Genomic DNA, 23,117 nt, shown 5'->3' with positions numbered 1-23,117 from the left:
AGGTCCATCTAGCCCAGTATCCTGTCTACCGACAGTGGCCAATACCAGGTGCCCCAGAGGGAGTGAACCTAACAGGCAATGATCAAGTGATCTCTCTCCTGCCATCCATCTCCATCCTCTGACAGACAGAGGCTAGGGACACCATTCCTTACCCATCCTGGCTAATAGCCATTTATGGACTTAACCACCATGAATTTATCCAGTTCTCTTTTAAACGCTGTTATAATCCTAGCCTTCACAAACTCCTCAGGTAAGGAGTTCCACAAATTGACTGTGCGCTGTGTGAAGAAGAACTTCCTTTTATTTGCTTTAAACCTGCTGCCCATTAATTTCATTTGGTGGCCTCTAGTTCTTGTATTATGGGAATAAGTAAATAACTTTTCCTTATCCACTTTCTCCACATCACTCATGATTCTGGGCTATATTTATGCACTAATTTTATACTGTGTTATGCATTAAAAGTTCCAGTTATAAAAGGTATAACTCCCATTCTACTTACTGATATGTTTTTGAAAAATACCACAAAACACGTAGAAATAATTGCATGAAGCAGATTTTACTTCTATGAGTACTGAGTACTGTATATGAAAATTGTGCATATAATTTAGTTTATGTAGTTCAATGTTCTATTCACTTCATGTAATATTTGTTACTTCAGATATTTCCGTATGAGATGCAATTTAATACTTTTTCTTCCTACAAAGATATGGTGCAATCCCTGCACTGCTAAACTTGATTCTAAGACAGCTACTGCAGTTGCCACTAAAATCCTCACAATTGTTCTTTGCCATAATACTAATTGCTGGCAATATTGCTTGTACTAATCACGGAAGACAGCACAAATACTACTGTAATATTAGTTCAGCAAAGGCAAAATTGTAAAGGTTTGACAGCAAGCACTATACTGTCCAGTACTTGAAAGAAATAATTTTTTGTAACAATAATAATCAGTTCTCGCTTGTATAGTGCATTTCATCATGCAGAGATTATAAATTGCTTTGGAAAGGAAAGTCAATTGCATTATTTCACAGATGGAGAAACTAAGGAACAGATGTGAAATTACTTGCTCCAAGTCATACAGCAGTGCCTGTGGCAAAGCAGAAAAGGGAAATCAGGTCTAGCCATTAGACGATAATGCTGCTTAGAGCCCTACAGGCACACAGTTTTTACCACTTTCAAAGTTTCTTTAAAAATCAACCAGCCCCACTCTCTTATAGGCCTGATCAAAAGCCCACTGAAATCAATTGGAGTCATTCCATTGACTGCAACAGTCTTTGGATCAGGCCCATAATCAGCTAACTCTCCACAGTGAAGGAATGTGATCATTTTCATACTTCTTGAAAGTGTTGCTTCATGGTTGACAATAAATAGCCCTCTCTAATAAGCGTCAGCATCCTTTTCCTACGAAATACCTAATTTTCATTGATCAGGCCCTCTGTCTCAGTTGTATCATTCACATTTAGGTCAGCTAATAAACAGTCAAGATGAGAATCCAGGCCGCTTGTTCTTAGTATAACTAAACAGAAACTTCTGCATTGCTAAGTGGAATATGCTTATGACCCTTGTTCACCAGACTCAAAAGAGTTAAGATATGATTATCGTTACTTAACATCCAATTTATCCTTGAATCACTGTCCACATTAGCTCCAGAAGAAGTGGTCGTAGGCAGCTCTAAACATTAGGTATATTACAGGCTTCAGAAGTAATGTTTCAGAAGGATGTAATATTAGTCCTTAACACATTTTCATAAAATCCAGTTGAAAGGAGCAGCAGGTAAAAATCTCCATTACACAGATATATAAAGGGAGGCACAAACACTGTGTCTAGCTCAAGGTTTCTCTTCAACTCAGCATTAGAAGTAGGAAAAGAAACCAGAGTTCTAGTCTCAAGTGTTAGGTACTAAAGAACATTCCCTCTGGATTATAGTTAGGCTTGGCAGGATTTGATTTGAACTGTTAGTCCTCCATCTAACATCTATTTCACCTGACACATTGGAACAGATGAAAAAAAAATGTCCATTGGTAACAGTCGGCAAGCACGATGTCCCACCTACTTTGCGCCTACAGGAATCCAGCCCCATAGTGGTGCAGGTAACTCTCTGCAGCCCCACTGTCGTGGTCCCATTCATTCACACACTAGCTGGGAGTGTGGGAGCCATCCCCAGCCAGGGGCCATGCAGCAAGGGGGTGGCCTCCCCCAGGAGCTTCTACTCTGCACTGCCAAGATGACAGCTTTCTGAGCACCTCATAGCTGCAGGGATCCAGTGTCATCAGTCCTGTAGCCACAAGTAGCCCCCCTGTAACTGCAGTGTGAAACTGGAATGTATTTAAAGAAAATAATAAATAAAAAAAGCTTAAAAATAAAAATTGATATTAACTGAATTTCAAATAAATAATAATCATCGAATTCTTCCAGGCCTAACTATAGAGAATTAAAATTTTCAACTCAGGTTCTCTTTCTGCACAAGTAAATCGCAACAGAAGGGTTTATATTTTTGACAGCTAAAGCTTTTGGCACATTAATGAGGTAATAGCAGCACATTCAGAGTTGGTTTATACTAAAATAAGAAAGCAGCCTAGCTAAAGTCCAATGAATTCACAGGCCTCTCCAAGCAAACAATTACAAAAAAATTTAGACTAGGTTAGAAACACTGTTAACTAATAGAAAACAAACAAGCACTCACTTTTTAATTTCTCGGAGGAGCATTCGAATGAGGATACCCTGCAGTGGCTCAATCATTAATTTCCTCCACATATCAAGTGCTAGCTGTAAAGATACACACATCACAGAAAACTTATCCCATAGTAAATGCAGTTTAAAAATCCACAAACTGAAGAGAGATTTGGGCAGGAATTAACATCCTTCCCAATGTTCGTTTCCATTTTCAATTCTTTTGTTTGACAAATCCCAGATCTGCTTTATCAACAATATTTACACAGATCCACACCTACATGTGTTTCTCCCACCCCCAGGTTGTACCTTATTTAAGATAAGGAACCGATAAGTCCTCTATAAAACTTTTTAACCTGATTTTCCAAGGTGCTCAATACTCCCACTGAAAGTCAAGCTATATATTTTTAGATTGTATACATTTTCAATTGTAAAAATCAACATTTAAAAGAACACAGCTGAATTATATGTACACTTTATGGTTACCTCTTACATCTACTTTCATGGGTACTTACCTCTCCTATTTCCATCAGTGGTTCACTTATATCCACACCTCCATAGCCATACTGAAGATCAGCTTCAGTTAATTTGTTTTTCTTAATAAACTGTGTGTTGAGGTACCTATGGAAACAAAAGCATTCTAATCAACCCCCAGAGCATAAAACTGAGTGAGATGCTAAATACTTCAATAACCTTTGTAACCACACGTCTTTAGCTTAGTGGAAGGTGAGAAAGCAGGTGACTTTGAAAGTGACTATTACATAGATAAGACCTTTTCTAGAAAACCAAAAAGACCACTGGACCTCCCTGAACTAATTTTAACTACAACATGGGAAAAAAAAAAAAAAAAAAAAAGCAAATGTTTTTTTAAAATTGCCAGTGATGGAAAATTGCCATAACCCTTGCCAAGTTGTTCCAATGTCATAGAGTGAAAGTTTAAGGGCAGAAGGGACCCATCAGACCAGGCCTGCACAGCATACGGCCCGCGGCGGCAGGTGAGGGAGGGAGGGGGGCTGAGGAGGTGAGCGAGCGAGCAGGCGGGCAGTGGCGGGTGGGGGGGCAGGTGGGCGGGCAGCTGGCCCCAGCTCACTGTCGCTCTGCCTCTGCCTCCTCCTCCCCTGAACGTTCCGCCCCGCGTCTCCCCGCCCCTGCTTCCCACGAATCAGCTGTTTGCGTGGGAAGCCTAGGAGGGTTGAGAAGCAGTGCGGCAGCTTTGTGCTCAGGCCCAGGGAGACGGAATGCAGGTGAGCTGGGCCGGGGAGCAGTTCCCCTGTGCGCTCCCCGGGTTACCTGCTGCGGCGCGGCGCGGCGCGGGTGGCCCCCCCACCCCCACCCCAGCTGACTTCCATCTCCGTCTCCCTGGGCCTGAGCGCGAAGCCGCCACACCGCTTCTCTGCGCTCCTAGGCTTCCCGCGCGAACAGCTGATTCACAGGAAGCAGGGGGGCTGTGAGCTCGGCCTGACCCGGTGCTCCAGGCGCTACATGGCAGTGGCAGGGCCTGCCGCCAGCCAAACAGTGCATCAGTAGCGTCGCCAGCCACCTCCAGGCAGCACGGTAAGGGGGCGGGGTTGGATAGAGGGCAGGGGAGTTCAGGGGGTGGTCGGGGAGTTGATAGGGGTAGGGGTGGTCAGAGAGTGGGGAACAGGGGGGTTGAATAGGGGCAAGGGTCCCGGGGGGGCCATCAGGAACGAGGGAGAGGTTGGATGGGGGGCAGGGGTTCCAGGGGCAGTCAGGGGACAGGGAGAAGGAGTGGTTGAATGGGGCAGGGGTTCCAGGGGGCCATCAGGAATGAGAGGAGGGGTTGGATGGGGCAGCGGGGGGCAGTCAGGGGACAGGGAAGGAGGTGGATGGGGCAGGGTTCTGGGAGGTCACGACCCCCTTGTGGGGTGAGGAGGGAACCACTTGTTTAGATTTTGGCAGCTCATCACTGGCTGGGGCTGAGGAGGCGAGTGGGTGGGCAGTGGCGGGGTGAGTGGCGAGCCCGGTGGGGGTGGGGACTGAGAAGGCGAGCCATGAGTCAGTAGCTGACCTGTTCTACTGATCTGGTCTGGCTCCCTTCCCCTCCCAAGGTTGCAGCTGTCTGGAAGTGCTGCCTTCCACGCCTTCCTCATCCACACCTCATTCATTCAACAGGGCAATTGATTACAAAGTGCGGGGAGGATCTTATTCTACTTCTAGCAAAAGACATTTTCTTTTACTTTAATTATACTATCTTAGGGGCCCGCTATAACATATTAGCGAGGTTCAATACCGTTGTTTCAACGAGGCAGCCCTGGGGAAGGAGGGTTTGTTTCCACGGGGCGGGGCGGGGGGGGAGAGAAGGGTTGTTTTCGTAGGGTGGGCAGCGCTGGGCGGGGTTATGTTTCGGGGGGCTGGGCAGCGCTGGGGGGAGGGTTTGGTGGGGCCGGGGTAAGTTCGGCCCTCAGCTGTTTTCTTTGGAGTAATATGGCCCTCGCCGCTTTACGAGTTGTGCAGGCCTGCATCAGACCATCTAATCTGACCTTTTGCATATTACACGCCACCATCACCCCCCAGCACCTATATACTAAACCCAACAACCAAAATTAGACCAAAGTATTATAGCCCATAGGAGACTAAACTATTATGTGTCACAAGCAGAGGGACAGGAGGGATCAAGATACATCAATATCCAACATCAGTTATCAGGGAATTCATGAAGAGAGAGATACCCAGATAATCCTGGCAAGTGACCTGCACTTCATGCTGCAGTAGGGACCAGAGGTCCCGTTTTAAAGGGACAGTCTCATTTTTTGGGACTTTCTTATATAGGCACCTATTACCCTCCACCCCCGTCCCATTTTTTTACAGTTGCTATCTGGTCACCCTATGCTGCAGAGGAAAGTGAAAAACCTCCAAGGTCACTGCCAATTTTATCGGGGGGAAGCATTCCTTCCTGACCCCACATATGGTAATCAGTTAGGCCCTGATCATGTGAGCAAGAACCAGCCAGCGAAGCATGCTCGATACTCCCTCAGAGCACTGGTCCACCCCAGCAAAAACCACACCCCAGAACACACTGGAGGGGATACATCAACTCATCTAGATATTTGCCTTGTTTTACAGCAGGCTACATAAAAAGTATTAGCAAAGTCAGTAAAAATTAAAATTCATACACACAATTACTTGTTTATACTGCTCTATATACACACTATACAACAAAATAAGTACAATATTTATATTCCAGTTAATTTATTTTATAATTATATGGTAAAAATGAGAATAAGCAATTTTTCAGTAATAGTGTGCTGCCACATTTTTGTGTTTTTATGTCTGATTTTGTAAGAAAATAGTTTTAAAATGAGGTGAAACTTGGGGTATACAAATCAGACTCCTGAAAGGGGTGCAGTAGTCTGGAAAGGTTGAGAATCACTGGGCTAACCAAGCCAACCTCTTCCAGTCTCCTCTCCTAAAACAGAACCTACATTCTCTTGATCATTCTTGTAGCTATTCTCTGCACCTGTTCCAGTTTGAATTCATCTTTCTTAAAGATGGGTGACCAGAATTGTACATAGTATTCCACATGAGATCTTACCAGTGCCCTATACAATGGCATTAATACTTCTTTATCGCTATTGGAAATTCCTCACCTGATACATACTAGGATCGCATTTGCCTTTTTCACAGCTCTATCACATTGGTAGCTCATCATCATCATCATCATCCTATGATCAACCCACACACCCTGGTCTCTCTCTTCCTCTATCATTTCCTACTGAGGAGACCACAGCTTGTAGCAGAACTTATTATTAGACCCTAGTGCATGACCTTGCACTTTTTACCATTGACTTTAATCCCATCATTCCTGTCTTCAAGGTCTGCCAGATATTTCTGTATAATATTTTGATCCTCCTCTGTATTGATAACTCCCAACTTTGTATCAGCAAATTTCACTGGCACACTCCTACTTTTTGTGCCAAGGTCAATAATAAAAATATTGAGCTAGACTAATCCCAAGAAAGATCTTGAGTAACTCCTCCAGTAACCTCCCTCCAATCTGAAACCCTCCACTACTAACCTCCCTCCACTTTTCAGCACCACCCCATGCCTTCTCTCCATTATCCAGTTCCATATGTACCTACAGTTCTTGTGCTAGTCCCCATCTTCTCTAATTTAACTAAAAATTTGCTATTTGGTACCATGTCAAATGCTTTATTAAAGTCCAACTATATTATTGCATTTTCCTTAAAAAAAAATTAATTATTTTCTCAAAGAAGGAAATCAGGTTAGTCTGGCACAATCTACCCTTGGTAAACCCATGTTCCCATGGTGCATTACATTCCCTTTGCCGTTTACCTCCATTAGTTTTTTCTTTTTCTTTCATCATGTGTTCCACAGTCTTCCACACTATTGAGGTTAGACTAATAGGTCTGTAATTGCTTAGATAACTCCCCCCTTTCTTAAAACACTGGAGAATAGGTCACAGACCTATCATAGAGTACTATTCCTGAATAGCTGTATTAAAAATCTTTGCTACTAACTAGCAATCTCATGTGCATATGGTGAATAACCCTCACAGTTAAAAATGTATGCCTTATTTCTAGCCTGAATTTGTCAAATGTCCAACTTCCAAGCCATTGGAGCTTGTTACACTTTTGTCTGCTAGACTGAAGAGCTCATTACCAAAGTTTTGTTCACCATTTAGGTACTTACCTTGGTTAACAAACAAACTGAGCTTCTGTATTCTTTCACTATAAAGGCAGTGGTTCTCAAACTTTTATACTGGTGACTCCTTTCACATAGCAAGACTCTGAGTGCGATTCTCCCCCCCTCCCCCCCGCGCCAAATATAAATTAAAAACACTTTAATATATTTAACACCATTATAAATGTGGGAGGCAAAGTGGGGTTTGGGGTGGAGGCTGACAGCTTGTGACCCCTCATGTAATAATCTCTTAACACCCTGAGGGGTCCTGACCCCCAGTTTGAGAACCCCTGCTATAAGGCTTTTTTTCCTATCTTTTAATAATTCTTGTGGCTCTTCTCTGACCCCTCTTCAATTTATCAACATCTTTCTTAATTTCACAACACCAGACCTGGAGATAGTATTCCACAGTAGCAGTCAGACCAGTGCCAAATACAGAGATAACACAACCTCCCTACTCTTAATTCCAGATTCAACTCTCAACACGTGTAAGGCTTGCATTAGTCCTTTCGGTCACAGCATCACACTGGAATGCCATAAAGAATTCTGATAACACAAATGAGAATGAACTTTTTAATATTTATTTTAATATCACACGATCTTATCCCGTTAGCTACTAGATATTAATGACTTTTATACAGCATATGAAACAATTGCTTGATTTATTATTTTAGTCAGTAATTACAAAATATTATTATTAATTGGATCTGACCTGTTCCAAAAGACACTGTTTTGACATTTATGACTATAATTCTCAGCACATAGTGTATACAGTTTTATAACTTCTAAGTGATGGACAAATATTAGAGCATCAACTTTAAAATTACATGTTGTAAACCAAAGCCTATACCTGCTTCTTGGTTTTTGTTTTTTTTTAAATTCTAAGGCCTGGTCTACACTGTGTGTGTGTGTGTGTGTGGTGGGCGGGGTGGGGAATCAACCTAAGATACGCAACTTCAGCTAAAACAATAGAGTCCTCACGGCGCAGGGTCGACTGCCGCCACTCCCCCGTCGACTCCACTTCTGCCTCTTGCCACAGTGGAGTACAGGAGTCGACAGCCAAGCGATCAGGGATCGATTTATCATGTCTACACTAGATGCGATAAATCATTCCCTGATCGATCGATCACTGCCTGCCGATCCGGCGGGTAGTGTAGACGTACCCTAAGTTTACTTCTCACTACCTGTGCTCTTTTCTTATTTATCTCTGCCTGGTAACGTTTACTTTGCTAGATTTTAGATTCCTCAGGTGTAGTGAAGTGTGATGATGTGTGTAAGTGTCATCTTTTGTCCTACATTTACACAGAAAATTAGCATTCATCAAAAACTCTATAAAGGAAAACACTGCATTCAGAACACCTCAACTAAAAATACCCTTCCTATTTAGAAACATTTAAACCTGTACTTGAAGGCTTCCTGACCCAACTAATATACGACATATTCTGGATATCCCAAACTTGAACGTAGGTAACATGAACACAATGGATGACTGTATCCTAGAAAGTAGTGACTGTAAAAGCATTTGGAGGTCATGGTTAAGGCTATGTTTATGTTATGGAATCCGTGACTGCCAGACACTCCATGACATTCTCTGCTTCAACCACACAGGCTGCAGGAATCTTCAGCTGGTAGCCAGAGGGGCCCTGGCAGGATTCCAGTGACAGATGACAGCAGCAACAAGCGACAGGGGACCCCCTGCAAGATTCCAGCGACAGGTGACAGACTCCTGAGGGGGCCCTCCTCAGGGTTCCAGAGATGGGAGACAGCCTCAGGGACGCCTCGGGTGAACGACTGGGGTGTCCCGTTTTCTCTTTGGGAAATATGGTCACTCTGCAGCTCCCAGCCACCATGGGTGGAGGGAGGGCCCCCCTGCAGCTTCCAGCTGCCATGGGCAGAGGGGGAACCCCCCATATCCCCTGCCACTGTGGTGGTTGGGAGACAATGGAGCCGCAGCAGCAAAAGTCACAGACAGGACACACAGCTTCTGTGAATTTTTGTTTATTGCCCATGACCCGTCCGTGACTTTTACTAAAAATAACCATGACCAAATCTTAACCTACGTCATGGTAGATAACCAACAGAGCATGAGCTCATAACGCAGTGAAATGGCTGAAAGGGCTCTAACATGGTCACTGAATGTAGCAGATGGGGGACAGAGAGTAGGAATAGGGAGCTGGCATTACCTCTTATGTATAGCATTAGCAAGACTTACTGAAATACACCACCCAGTTCTGGAATTCACAATTCAAAAAAGACGTTAAACTGGAAAGAGTTCTGAAAAGAGCTACAAGGATGATTCAAGGTCTGATGGATTCTCCATCACTTGAAGTCTTTTAAATGAAGATTAGAGATCTAAGACACATGCTTTACCTCAACCAGGAGTTATGGTCTTAATGTAGAAATTATTGAACGAAAATTCTCTGGCCTGTGTTGTGCAAAAGGTCAGCCAGAAGGAATGATGATGATAGTCTTGTCTTAAAAAAGTCTGTGACTGCCCCTTGTCTCACAGACTTTTGTTTTTCCTAGTTAAATATTTTACTTAGATCAGTTCTTACAAAAAGACTGGACATTTGAGAAATTGAGACAATACAAAACTTCAAACACCAGATTTCTATTAATTATTCCAATTATACCACTACCTCGGATCCAAACCAGATTGAGAAGAAATAAAGCAGCCAACATCTTTGAATCTGTGTTGATAAAGGGATTAATTGCAAAGTTGGACTGATACTGAGATCAATAAGTTGCAACATAAGAAATAAAAAGGGGAAGTAGAGTTTCAGGGTACCACAGAAAATGATTCCTTAAAAATACCAACACAACCACTTTCTCATGACTACAAAAGTAGTTCCAGTGGAAAATAATTGCACACTTCTAAGACAATCACTGACCAAAAAACAAAAAAAACAAAAAAAACCCCCACACATACACACCCCAGCTCAAACCAATGCTTTAGAGGACATGGGGCAAGTTTGACAACCACTTACATCACATACAAATACATAGTTTAAAAAAAAAAAAAGTTAAAATGGAGTCATTTCACTTACAGCTTCTCAGTGCTGCAAAGTTTGTGTTGTGTAAACAGCACGGAACTAGTAGGTGGGTGGCAGGGTTAGTTAAAAAACTTGCTTTTTTTTTTTTTTTAAATATATAAATACTTCTGTTAGCCTCAGGTTATGTAATCTGTTTAGTGAAATTTATAGGCCAAAGTTGACCTGATACTATCCCTTTAAACAGAAGCAAGACCTCGTGAGGGATTTATTGTGCTTTACTGTTATGGGATTTGCTCATTATTAATGTAGATCCAAGGTGTCAGAATTTAACTTTATTACTCTTCAACCTAAAATTGTATATACATTTAGCTCAAATATGTGCAGACATGAATTAGCACCATTCTTTTTAGGAAGTAGGGGGATCACAAAGAGATGTGGGAAGATGGAGAGAAGTGGGAAGATGTTACCAAGTGGATATCACTTTAAACACCTGAGACTCATAATTTTGCTTTATGATGCTAACTGTTGTATGCTTAATGATCATTTAACAATAGTACACAATCTTGCCAATTTGTAATTACATGCAATTGGATCATGAAGAACTATACATATTCAAGTTCTTTGATTGTTTTGCAAGCATATTTGGAAATCTACATATCTAACTGTTGTATCCATTGCTAATGAATGTGTTTTAACAGATTCTTTGTAAGTATTGCTATCTGGGCTGATTTATCCAATTCATCATCTGGATTTTGTTTTATCTGCTCATTCCTGCCTTATTGCCTGAGAGAAGTAAAATGGTAATAAAAAAGCTTGACATAACAGAACTGCCAGGATAGGAACATGTTTGACTGTCTCAACCCCCTAGCCCAGGGGTAGGCAACCTGCGGCACACGAGCTGATTTTCAGTGGCACTCACACTGCCCGGGTCTGGGGGGGCTCTGCATTTTAATTTAATTTTAAATGAAGCTTCTTAAACATTTTAAAAGCCTTGTTTACTTTACAAACAGTAGTTTAGTTATATATTATAGACTTATAGAAAGAGACCTTCTAAAAATGTTAACATGTATTACCGGCACGCGAAACCTTAAATTAGAGTGAATAAATGAAGATTCGGCACACCACTTCTGACAGGTTGCTGATCCCTGCCCTAGCCCTTGCCTCCCCTCTTTCTATCCATCCATCAGTGAGCCACAACATGACATCACCTGTTGTGTAAATTCTAAAGGGCAGATATGAGTCCTTACTTGTTTCTTTGACATGCTTAGTATCTTTTTGTGCATTTGAAAATAGTAAATAAGTATTTCACATAAGGTTAGAAAAATGTTGCATACTCCTAAATTGTAATTATACTCTGAACAGCAACTCTAAAAAATGGATTATAGGATTATAAATTTTGTTTCATGATCTGACTAGCCCTCTGCCTAGTCAAGAATTGCTAACTTTCAGATGTTAAAGTGATTGATAGGAGTACATAAAGATACACAATTTTCTTCCTACACTAGGTTAGTGACTGTAGAACATTTAGTAAAATTGCAATCCTACATTAACATTTGCCTGTATTGAGAAAGGATGCCATTGGATTTTTATTCTTGTGTTAGATGAGATGGATGCTTTACATAGAGCAATAGAGGCAGTTTACACCAGTAATCTGTTTGAGTCTAAGTCCCATGTATTCCAGTTTGCATGTTAAAAGGAATCCTCACAGCTCCCAACTGCTAGCCTTGTAAATTAAGCCTGGGCTTAGAGAGTCAAATTAGGTTATCTAGTTCTCGCACAATGAAAGTTCTGCAAGCTCCATGACCCAAGTTATATCTGTTTAATTGCACTGTATTGAAATTGTACTCTCAGTATGCAAGTAACCGGAATCAAGCAAACAATTCTGATGACAGACAGGAGGAACAGAATCTAGATCACTCAGTGTAAGCTGTATTGGCTCTTCAGTATTAACAGGAATAAAAAGCAGTGCAAGCTCATTAAAAAGAAAGTAGAGGGTATCGTTTTTAAAGGAGGCTCACAATTTAAGGGATCTGTACTGATCTTTGGACTTACACATGTATATTTAGACAATATGTATGACCCATTCAGCTCATGTATGAATATTCAGCCCGGCAGTTTTCTTTTCTGCTGTGCAAATTGCATGAGTGATTATTCACAAGTACTATAATTGTAAAAGGTATTTACTATGATTTGGTACCTACAGACAGGGGTAATAGTCAGTTTTCATCACCACAAACTAAAATGCAAATCTTGCTGTGCAACTTTTATTACTTATTCTGATTCAAATGAGCGAGCACTTCATTGGAAGGCAAAACACAGCACACTTCAGATTTCTTAAAGACACAGCTCCATTCCAAGTGAAGAGATCAGTGATCAACAAAAATGTGTTTCACATTTTGAAGGATCCTTAGGCTTAAAGTCAATAGTAAACATCAAGGGGAACAGGATAACATAATACTGCTCTGGCCCTGATCTTACGTGTGCCACATTAGTGTACTATTTTATACAAATGGTGCTGCTCTACAATATAGTTGTTTAATACTTTAAATCGGTTTTCTTGTAACTGAATTAGGGGGTAGGGCGGTGCTGTAGCCAGAACGTTTATTATGTGAGATTTTTTAAAAATATGAATTTTTTAATATGTAGTAAAAATGTATTTTTTCAATTTCATTTTTAAATAGAAACTTTAGATTTATAAGATACCTTCCCTTCTTCTGTAGAGCCATCTTAAAATAAACACAAATGAGATAGATGTGTGCTTATAACATTAGTGATGCTCTTGCTTCAATGATGGAGTTGACAGGAGTATAAACACACTTTCTGCTATATATAGTCACTTGGGATGTCCAGGTTGAGGCACCTTCATGGGGTCTTTTTTTGGATGGTAGACACACAACATTTTCTGAAAAGCAGGCTGTTTTAAAACATCGAAATTGGGCACCCAAAAATTACTAGTCTCACTCGAAAATCTTGGCCAATATTTCTATCTGTAATTAAAGTGGGGGGAAATCATATTTAATAGAAAAAGTGAGGGAGAGAGAGAGAAATTGTACTCTAGCAAGTGAAAAGGATTTAGGAATTATAGATAACCAACAGAATATAAGCTAGCAGGTGTAACGCTACGCTAAAAGGGAAAATACATGTCTTAGTTGAATAAATGGGAATATCAAAAGTAAATACATAATATTTACCATTGTACATGGTATTAGGAAGACCACTACCAAAACAGCCTGTCCACACTTTCATTTCATGAAAATAAATTTTCTATTTTTCTTCACTTCAAAGTAATGCAATATCAGTGACAACACAGGAACCATGTGCTCCTCAAAGTGCAGGGTAAGTTAAAAAGTGGTTTAGTGTGTCCATTGTGCAGTTAAGGTCTTAACAGTGCTGTAGTGGGGAAAAGAGCAAGTAATGTATTGGACAGGTCCTTTAGCAGGTAAACGTTGCCTTCAGTAATAATCCGCCACTCCATGAGAGGGGAAACTGTAGTTCAAGATAGGTACACTGGTTGTGTAGGATTTGAAACTTGCCTCTAATTTACAGTCTTGAAATTAAGAAAAGGTAAAATGCTGTATGACATTTTCTTTTATATTTCCTGTATGCCTGTTCCAGCTCCAACTGGCATGTCTCATTCATCTAAACAGGGCAACAAGATCTGAGCAAGGTTTCCTGCCCAGTGATGCACTAGGCTTCTGGTGGCAACTGTAGCTTCAACACTATAAACAGGGATACTCTCTTCCTCATCCTCCTCCATTCAAAATCACTACGGTAGGTGCTCAGGCAGCAAAGCGATGCTGGTCCCTTTTGGGCAGGAACATTTTCATGGAGTCCGAGGCCAGACGAGACCATAGTGATCATCTAGTTTGACCTCTTATATTACAAGGCCATAAAACTTCCACAAAGAAATTACTAGGGCACACCTTGTAGAAAAATCATATACTCTTGACTTAAAATGGCTAGTAATAGAGAATCCATCACAACCCTTGGTAAACTGTTCCAATGTTAATTATTCTCACTAGTAAAAATGTACACCTTATTTCCAGTCTGAAATCGTCTAGCTTCAACTTTCAACCACTGACCATAAGAATGGGGCATACTAGGTCAGACCAGAAGTCCATGTAGCCCAGCCCACTGTCCATCTTCCAACAGTGGTCAATGCCAGGAACCCCAGAAGGAATGAACCGAGCAGGTAGTCATCAAGTGATCCAACCCTTGCCCACCCATTCCCAGATTCTGGCAAACAGAAGCTAGAGCAGTGGTTCTCAACTTATTTATCACTCTGGGCCACATGTGCATTGCCCAGGCTGCAGGGGCCAGATAGCCCCCGCCCCAGACCCTGCTGTGTTGGGCAGCCTAGACCCCATTGCGCAGCTGGAAATCTGGACGCCGCGCTGAGAGCCAGCCTTTTGCACACAGCTGAGCTGGGCCGCAATTGTGTGCTAAGTGGGTTGCATGCAGCCTGTGGGTTGAGAACCGGTGAGCTAGAGGCACCATCCCTGCCAATATTGGCTAATGGCCATTGATGGACCTACTCTCCGTGAATATATCTAGTTCTTTTTGGAACCCTGTTATAGTCTCGGCCTTCACAACATCCTCTGGCAATTTTCTTATGTTCTAGATATACAAGGGCACCCCTAAAAACACTGTTTTTAGGTTTTTGGCTTGATCATTATTCCATTTCAATTTGGGACAACATTTTCACCCCCAGAAAAATTGTGCACACAAAAACAAGCTCATTTACCTCAAGGAAACATGTCAAGGTGAAGGTAACTCTATAGAACACAGATTTTTTTTATTTTTATTTTTATTCATTGTAGTTTACATTAAACTCATCTAAATGCATGACCTGAGCTTGTCTGCTCTGATAGAGGTATAAATTTGATGGTAAAGAGTTTGAGAACCACTAACATGAACCCTCAAATACAAAAGTCCAAGCACAATCACTTATTTCAGATAACAGCATTACCATAAGTTAAAAGGATTTCATGCTATTTCAGTAGTTCCCAAACTTTAACAACCTGCAAACCCCTTTCAGTAAAATGTCTAGTCTCGTGAACCCCCTCCTAAAAATGTTCTCCCTTACCTCAGCATGAATATAAAAAGTGATTGTGGAAACATAAAATTTGTTTTTATGACATGCTTATTACACACTTATTTATCATTACAGTATTTTTATTACTTTATGAAAACAGCAACACTCTTCTAAGATCTCACTTTTGCAGCTTGTGTCACTTTTGATTAAGCCTGTTATAAGACAAGGCTCCTATCAGGGGCGCCAGTAGAAAAAGAAGTGGGGACCCAGGGGGACACCATCAGAAAAGTAGGGGGCCTGCAGGGCCACTGGAAAAAAGGGGGGCATGCTGACACAGGGGAGACACATGACCCTCATCACCCCCACATACTGGCTCTGGCTCCCTATTTTCGTCAAGGGAGTATCAGATGTGAAACAGCCTGAAGGTATTTAAGAAGCCAACTCCGAGTTCCTCCTACACAAGCATTCAGGTCTTGAGCAGTCCAGGCAAACAATGCACCTTACAACAAAGCTTCAACTTGTTCTTCATAATAATTTAAAAACACTAGATGCCTATTTAATTTTAAAAACAGCAAAAAATATCCACCTCCCCCTTCCATTTCATAAAAAGGAGTCTTGAAGTTTAAATCTCCTCAGTGTGATAGATGCGCTTGCTTTGAGCTGCTTAGCTCTTGGAAGTCCCCAAGGCTCCGGGCTGCTGGCCCGATGCTACCCAGGGTCCCTATGGACAGCTCTGTCTGCCCTTAGGGAATTCCCCCCGCCCCCCAATAGCCCCCTGTAACATGAGGGTTCATGAACCCAAGTTTGAGAATCACTGTGTTTTAAAAAAAAAAAAATAAAATACAAAGGGAAATGTAGCCATATAAGCCTCAGGGTGAAAATACCACAAATTAGAAGTTAAACCAAAAATCTCTCCCCACTATCAGTCCAACAGTCACCCTGATATAGGAAAACCTCAATTTAAAAAAAAAAGTTTCAGGGGACACGTACAAGTTTCCTAAAAATTGAGATTTCAAAAAAATAATGGAGAAATAGCCTATTGGACTACAGCACACAAGACATTTTAGATTTAAAGGAAATAATTTAAGCACTGAAAGTAATAAAATACAGTTTACCTATAAATACAGGAACAACCTTGAATTGGGTCCAGTAAGTCAAAGGCTATGTCTACACTTCCACTTATGTCAGCAAAACTTATGTCGCTCGAGGGTGTGAGAAAACACCCTTGAGTGACATAAGTTTTGCTGGCATAAGGGCTCGCGTTCATAGGACTATGTTGTGGGAGATGCTCTCTCCCATCAGCATAACGCGGCTACATGAGCGATCTTACAGTGGCATGGCTGTATCGGTATAGCTGTGCCACTGTAAACATGGCTTAAGGGAAGATTATTCCAGAATCAAAGATTCTTCACTGAGAATGGTGTCTCCAGTCCCTGAAATTCCAAACTAGGATCAGTTAACAGAAGCACACAAGCTTAACTCATCTGACAGTATCCATTAATACCAAATTTTCAAACTGGATAAATCATACCAGATGTAGTGTTTTGGGGGGCGGGGGGGAGAGAAATCTAATGTCCAACACTATCTGGTACGGTGCATGCTCGCTTGGTATGAGCAGCAGTAGAAAACAAAATGTCCTATGTTCTAATCACATCTCTGTCACTAATTCACTCTGTAGCCTTGGTCAATTCACAACTTCTGCTTAAGTTTACAGATCTGTAAGATAGGGATAAACTACCTGTCAGAGCTTTGTGAATATTCATTAATATTATCAGAGTGCTAAGTGCTAAGTAGTATTACAGCCAGTGACCTTGAGACTCCAGAGTCAGCATACATTTAAAATGGAAGAATACTAGACCCCTCTAGACTACATGCCATACACAGAAGTAGACTCTTGAAGAGCTTACAGCTAGAGTGCATCATGAATGTCAAGTCTTTAATGCTAGTGACATTTTTAATAAAACAAAACTCTGCTCATATTCAGTAGATACAAATATCAATTCAACTTGTTCACCTTTCACTCCTGATAAGTAGATGCGATTCAGAAGTCAAAGAACCAAGTTTTCCAATCTAACTATAGCAGCACAGACAGCATTAATTTGATTTATGCATGAATTATTTCAATCATGTTACATATAGACATTCAAGGAATTAACTTCTGAAGTGGCGACAAGATGCCTCATGTATACAAAGTTATTCCCTAAAGAGATTAGAGTAGAGCAATAAAGACTAGAGAAATCAAAAGATTATGTATTAACACAGTAAGCATTCACATAGACCATTGTAGACACAGCGAACGAAGAAATTCCAAGGGTAAGACGATGTTTTGTCAGATGGAAACTGGGCAGTTTTGGAACTAAAAGCACAGTACATAGCAGAAACTCACACCATTAACGCCACTGGGGAAAGCGTGTATGAGAACCACAACAGAAATAAGCTACACTGTTTAACATTGTTTCTCAGTTAGCTTTTATGCTGGTCAGCTGAACTATCAGAATTGTAATCATGGACCTCAACTAGGAGATTTTAGCACATGAGAATAAACTTCTGTTTTAAAATTCAAAGTCAAATATTCCTTTGTAATAGTTTTAGCAAATTACCGTATTTTTCGGCGTATAAGACGACTTTTTATACTAAAAAACAACCCCCAAAAATCGGGGGTCGTCTTATACGCCGGGTATAAACAGCGGGCAGCCCAGAGCCCTCTGATTCCCGGCCGCGGCTGGGATTTAAAAGGCTCTGGGCTGGGATTTAAAAGGCTCTGGGCTCCCCCCCTCGGAAGGGGGGGTAGTCTTATACGGCGAGTATAGGCCAAAACCTATGTTTTAACTGTAAAATTAGGGGGTCGTCTTATACGCCCAGTCGCCTTATACGCCGGAAAATATGGTAATTCTATAGCCTGGGAAAGGGAGTGTCATTTATAATATTTGTATAGTGAAGAGCATAATGGGCCAGGCTTGTTCCTTAGGTATACCACAACAAAGAAAGATCTATGGGAAAGTTGACAACTATAAAGGTGGTTCTGTATTATAAAATTTAATCATGATAATAGAATCCTATTTTGAAATGGAGTTCAGACTTGTTTTTAATGGGGAAATCGAAACGTGTTCAGCAACCTTGAGATAAAAAATTATGAGTAACTCCTTACTCATCTACTCAGTGACAATTATGTTATCAATTTCCCCACACACACATTTAGGAGAAGTGCTTTGTACAATACATTAATGTATCAAATCTTAATGACATTTAAAGAGTGTTCTGTGTTAATCTGAAGAGACCAACAAATGGAGATGAAAAACTACTTTAGTATTATTTTAGCACAGGTACTTCTAGGTCCTTAAAATCTTTGAGTTATTTAGTTTTAACAGCCAAACAATTTAAGGTAAACAACCTAGATTAAAGACACTCATGTCACTACTAGACTGTATCTGATGCAAAGATTAAAAGAAAAAAATGATAGTGTTCAGCTAAGTTTACTTTCACGAAGCATTATGTAAATAACATTAATTTTCTTACCACTATAACAAAACAAAAATTATCTTTAGTATTTATTTTATATTATTCAGGCCTTCAAAGTGCCTTTATCAGGAAGCTTAAGACAAGAATGTACTAAAAGCAATGTGATTCATGCCCCACAGCTTCCATATTCACCCAATATGTATGTCCATAACGTCTACTGATCTGCTAGTTTTCTTGTAACCGATATGAATTTTTTTCAATTATCCAGTGAAGTATATCATAAGCTGCCCTTTGGCTCTTTGAATTGTTTTTACATATCTCATACTCTAAGAGCAGTAGCACCGCCAATACTACAGTGGAAGTTGCAGCAGCATTTTCTATTCAAATGCTTAAACACACAGAATATGGATATAAAAATTCCTTCTTAGCGGAAGATTTTTCAGCCCTGCAATATTGTCTGCAAAGCAGGAATAAAAATTAGGACCAATATTGCTGGCTTTAAATTTTAAAGGATAAAAATATAGCTTTGCCTGATTAAAAAATATGCTCTCTGTTGGCAGGTGGACTACTCAAATATTCTACGTTCCATTCTATGCATCCGAAGAAGTGAGCTGTAGCTCACGAAAGCTCATGCTGAAATAAATTTGTTAGTCTCTAAGGTGCCAACACAGCTGCTACTCTGAAAACTACTCAAATATTGTTAATTCAAATAAGCCTGTACATTTTTAACCCTATAAGTAGTATGTACCACTATTATACAATAAAATGTCTCTGCCATGATCCAACATGTGTACACAGTCATCATAAGTGATTAATCGCACATATACCAGAAAGACACTTTATTGAGATTAGAGACATTCCAGCCACTTGGGTAGTCTTCTTAGTTTAACACCACACTTACTCAAAAATGGAACACTCCCAAAAAAATTACACAAAACCGTGTCAGTGAAATCCAGTTTATATATTACACAATACAAGTGGATTTTTATTCATATGAATTTTTCAATCATGATTAGTGTAATGTGTAACGGATTGGTATTTGAGTGGCAAGCAACACATTAACACGCAACACAATGTACATAGATCATAATTCTGCTAATAATTAGGACTATGCATCTAGATACTCCTGTACAGAGTTCACACAGGAGTAACTATATGCACACTTAACTCTCTACAGACGCAGGCCCTTGCTGCACATGTATTGCATAACAATACCTGTGGCTTTGAAAATGCCCTCCATAAGAATACATCATCATTAACAATGCAGTGCGACTAATGCCCCCCATATGCTATATTAATCCACTATTGATCATGCCCACTAAGGGCCTCTGAAACTGCTAGTATCTATCAAACGTAAAATTTCAGTGGCTAGCAGCTATATCATCTTCTAATCATTATAGGGGTGAATTCCAGTTTTAGCAAAGCTGTAGCTTGAAAGCAATATAAGGTCTAGGGAATGAGACAGATGCTGAGTCACAGTTTAAATACTTGGGCTACAAGAGTAGAACAGTGGTCCTGAAACTGTAGCCCCCTCATCCCCAAGGACGACTCAGGGAGGCACGCAGTGGGACCTCGGCCAGCCCACAAAGGGAACAAGCACCAAACTTCCAGCCCTGCTCCACCCCCATGCTCACTCCTTCCCCAACTCTGTTTCCTTTATCAAACTTTTGAATCAGCTCTTCACTCTCATATGCATGCTACCTGTAAAGTCACTGCACTGTCCTTCAAATTTCTCCTTACTATACTTCTGCCATGATGCCTATAAAACATTTGACAATTAAGCAGCTGGAGTGATGTAACTTCTGCTTATTAGTTGATGATTATGATCAGTGTGTTATCATGTGCTTAAGCCAACTATTTGTCATATCCACCTGGTGTCTTGTCTTACATTTAAATTACAAGGTCCTGGGGCTTGGAAAATCTTTTTGCTATTTTGCATAGTGTGTACCACAATGGGTCTCATCCTCAACTGGGGACTCTAGGCACTACTGCAAATAAAAAAAACAAACAAAAAAAAAAACAGAAAGCAAAGACTGTAAAGTTCAAAGGATAGAATGCTGCATCCTTTTCTTCTTCTTACTGCATAAACTAACACTTCTTTCTAGGCGTGTTTGGAAAGGAGCCACTCCCTTAGCTGAACCAATTGGCACCAAGTCCATCAGTTCAAATAAACCCTTTGAGTAGAAAGAAGAGTTACATCTCAAAGAATACCAGTTATGGAAAAAGTGTTGCTCATGTCCATTCCACAATAGATGTGCGTGCTCACCACGTGTACTGGTGCTGGAAGTTTTTCCCCTAGCAGTAGCTGTAGGGGAGCCACTCCAGGGGTCACTAGGGTGCGTCTCTATGGCGCAGCGTAAGGGGTGCTGTACGCTTCCCCCCCACCTTCAGTTCCTTCTTGCCACACAACTCCAACAGAGGGGAAGGAGGGTGGGATATGGAATGGACATGAGCAACACATCTCGAAGAACACCAGTTATAGAAAAGGTAACTGTTTTTTCAAGTGATTGCTTATGTGCATTCCAAAATAGGAGATTCCAAGTTATATCTGTTGGAGGTGGGTTGGAGTTCAGACACTCGGGACGGCGCACAGCCCTGCCGAACCTGGCATCCTCCCTAGTGTGGGAGACAATCGCATAATGCGAGGCGAATGGAAGACCATGTGGCAGCCCTACAAATGTCCTTAATGGGGACATGGGCTAAAAAGGCAGCTGACGAGGCTTGCATCCCAGTTGAGTGGGCCCTCACAATTGGCGGCGGGGGGATTCCTGCCAGGTAACAAGTACAAAAACACAAGGTGATCCAGTTGGAGAGCCACTGAGTGGAGATCAGCCGACCTTTCATGCGTTCAACCAAGACGATAAACAGCTGCGAGGACTTCCTGACCGGCTTTGTCCACTCCAGGTAAAAAGCCAGAGTCAGTCTCACATCCAGAATGTGGCGGCGGCGGCGCTCCTCACTGGACGCATGGGACTTGGGACAGAGCACCGGCAGGATGATGTCCTGACCCATGGGGTAGGTGGCGACCACCTTGGGGAGGAATGAAGGATGTGGTCAGAGCAGGACTTTATCCTTATGGAACACCGTGTACGGGGGTTCGGAGGTCAGGGCTGAGCGCCAAGACCCATCTAACTGACGTGATCACCATCAGGAAGGCTACCTTTCATGGTAAGTGCGACCAGGAGTATGTAACTTGCTGCTCAAATGGGGGACCCGTCAACCAGGTCAGCACCAAGTTCAGGTCCCACTGCGAGACTGGGAGCCTAATGTACGGGAAAATACAATCCAATCCCTTAAAGAATCGTCCAGTCACAACATGGGAGTGTCCCTGCACCGGCGGGTGGAACGGGCCGTTCTGCCGACTCGCGAAAAGGTCCTCCTGGGGAGTTCACCACTCTTGGAAAATCCTGTGCACCACCTCTGGGTGTAGCGACCACTCGTGCTGAGAAGAGAAGTCTTGACTCAGGCTATCTGCCCATGAGTTCCAGGTGCCTGGTAAGTGGTGGGCTTGTAGACAAATGTTGTGGGCTATACAGAAGTCTCACAGCCTGAGGGCTTCCTGGCAGAGGAGTGGGCCCCGCCTTGCCTGTTGATGTAAAACATCGAGGAGAATGTCTGTGAGAATCCTGCCCACTCCGCCCTCCAGGTGCAAGCGGAAGGCCACGCATGCCAGCCAGACTGCCCTGAGTGCCTTGATGTTTATATGCAGGGCAAGGTCCTGCGCGGACCACAGACCTTGGGTTTGAACATTCCGCACCTTGGCTCCCCACCCCAGGTCCAACATGTCAGACACCAGCTCCACCGATGGGGGCCTGCCCCTGAACAGGACCCTGTGCAGCATGTTCCCCGGAGAGGACCACCACTGTAGGGAGGAGATCACCAGTTCAGGCACAATGAGGACTTTGTCCATCCTGTCTTTGGACTGAGAGAACACCAAGGCCAACCAGAGCTGAAGGGGCCTCACTCGGAGTCTGGCATGGTGAACCATGTATGTGCATGCTGACATGTGACCCAGGAGCTGGAGGCACATTCTGGCTGTGGGCACAGGGAACCCTGTGACTGTGTTGAGTCCTTTTTGGGTCTCAAATCCATCCGCGGGAAGGAAGCCCTTGCCGATGATGTGTCCAGGACTGCCCCGATAGTCCCAGTGCAGCACATAGAGTTTAACATGGACATGGTGTGGTTCACCAACAAGTCCAGGGTGGCGCACGTGGACAGGAGGAGCATCACGTGATCCCACACCTGTGACCTGGAGCTGCCCTTAACCAACCAGTCATCGAGATAGGGGAAGAGCTGGA

At 42.0% G+C, this 23,117-nt stretch overlaps 1 protein-coding gene across 13 annotated transcripts in view; it reads right to left on the bottom strand.

The window, feature by feature from the left end:
* CUL2 (cullin 2) overlaps nt 1–23,117 on the bottom strand; it is a 109,739-nt gene that overhangs the window by 62,288 nt on the left and 24,334 nt on the right. For all 13 annotated transcript variants that reach the window (XM_039523113.1, XM_039523106.1, XM_039523109.1 and 10 more), the window contains 2 exons: nt 3,186–3,291; nt 2,684–2,766 (listed from right to left, as the gene is read on the bottom strand). In XM_039523113.1, the coding sequence (XP_039379047.1) occupies nt 2,684–2,766; nt 3,186–3,291 (189 nt within the window). The remainder of the gene's footprint in view (nt 1–2,683; nt 2,767–3,185; nt 3,292–23,117) is intronic.

Source organism: Mauremys reevesii, linkage group 2 (genome assembly GCF_016161935.1).
Source record: "Mauremys reevesii isolate NIE-2019 linkage group 2, ASM1616193v1, whole genome shotgun sequence".
Taxonomy (NCBI): domain Eukaryota; kingdom Metazoa; phylum Chordata; order Testudines; family Geoemydidae; genus Mauremys; species Mauremys reevesii.
The sequence above is the reverse complement of the archived record's forward strand: the minus strand, read 5'-3'. Positions and strand labels throughout refer to the sequence as shown.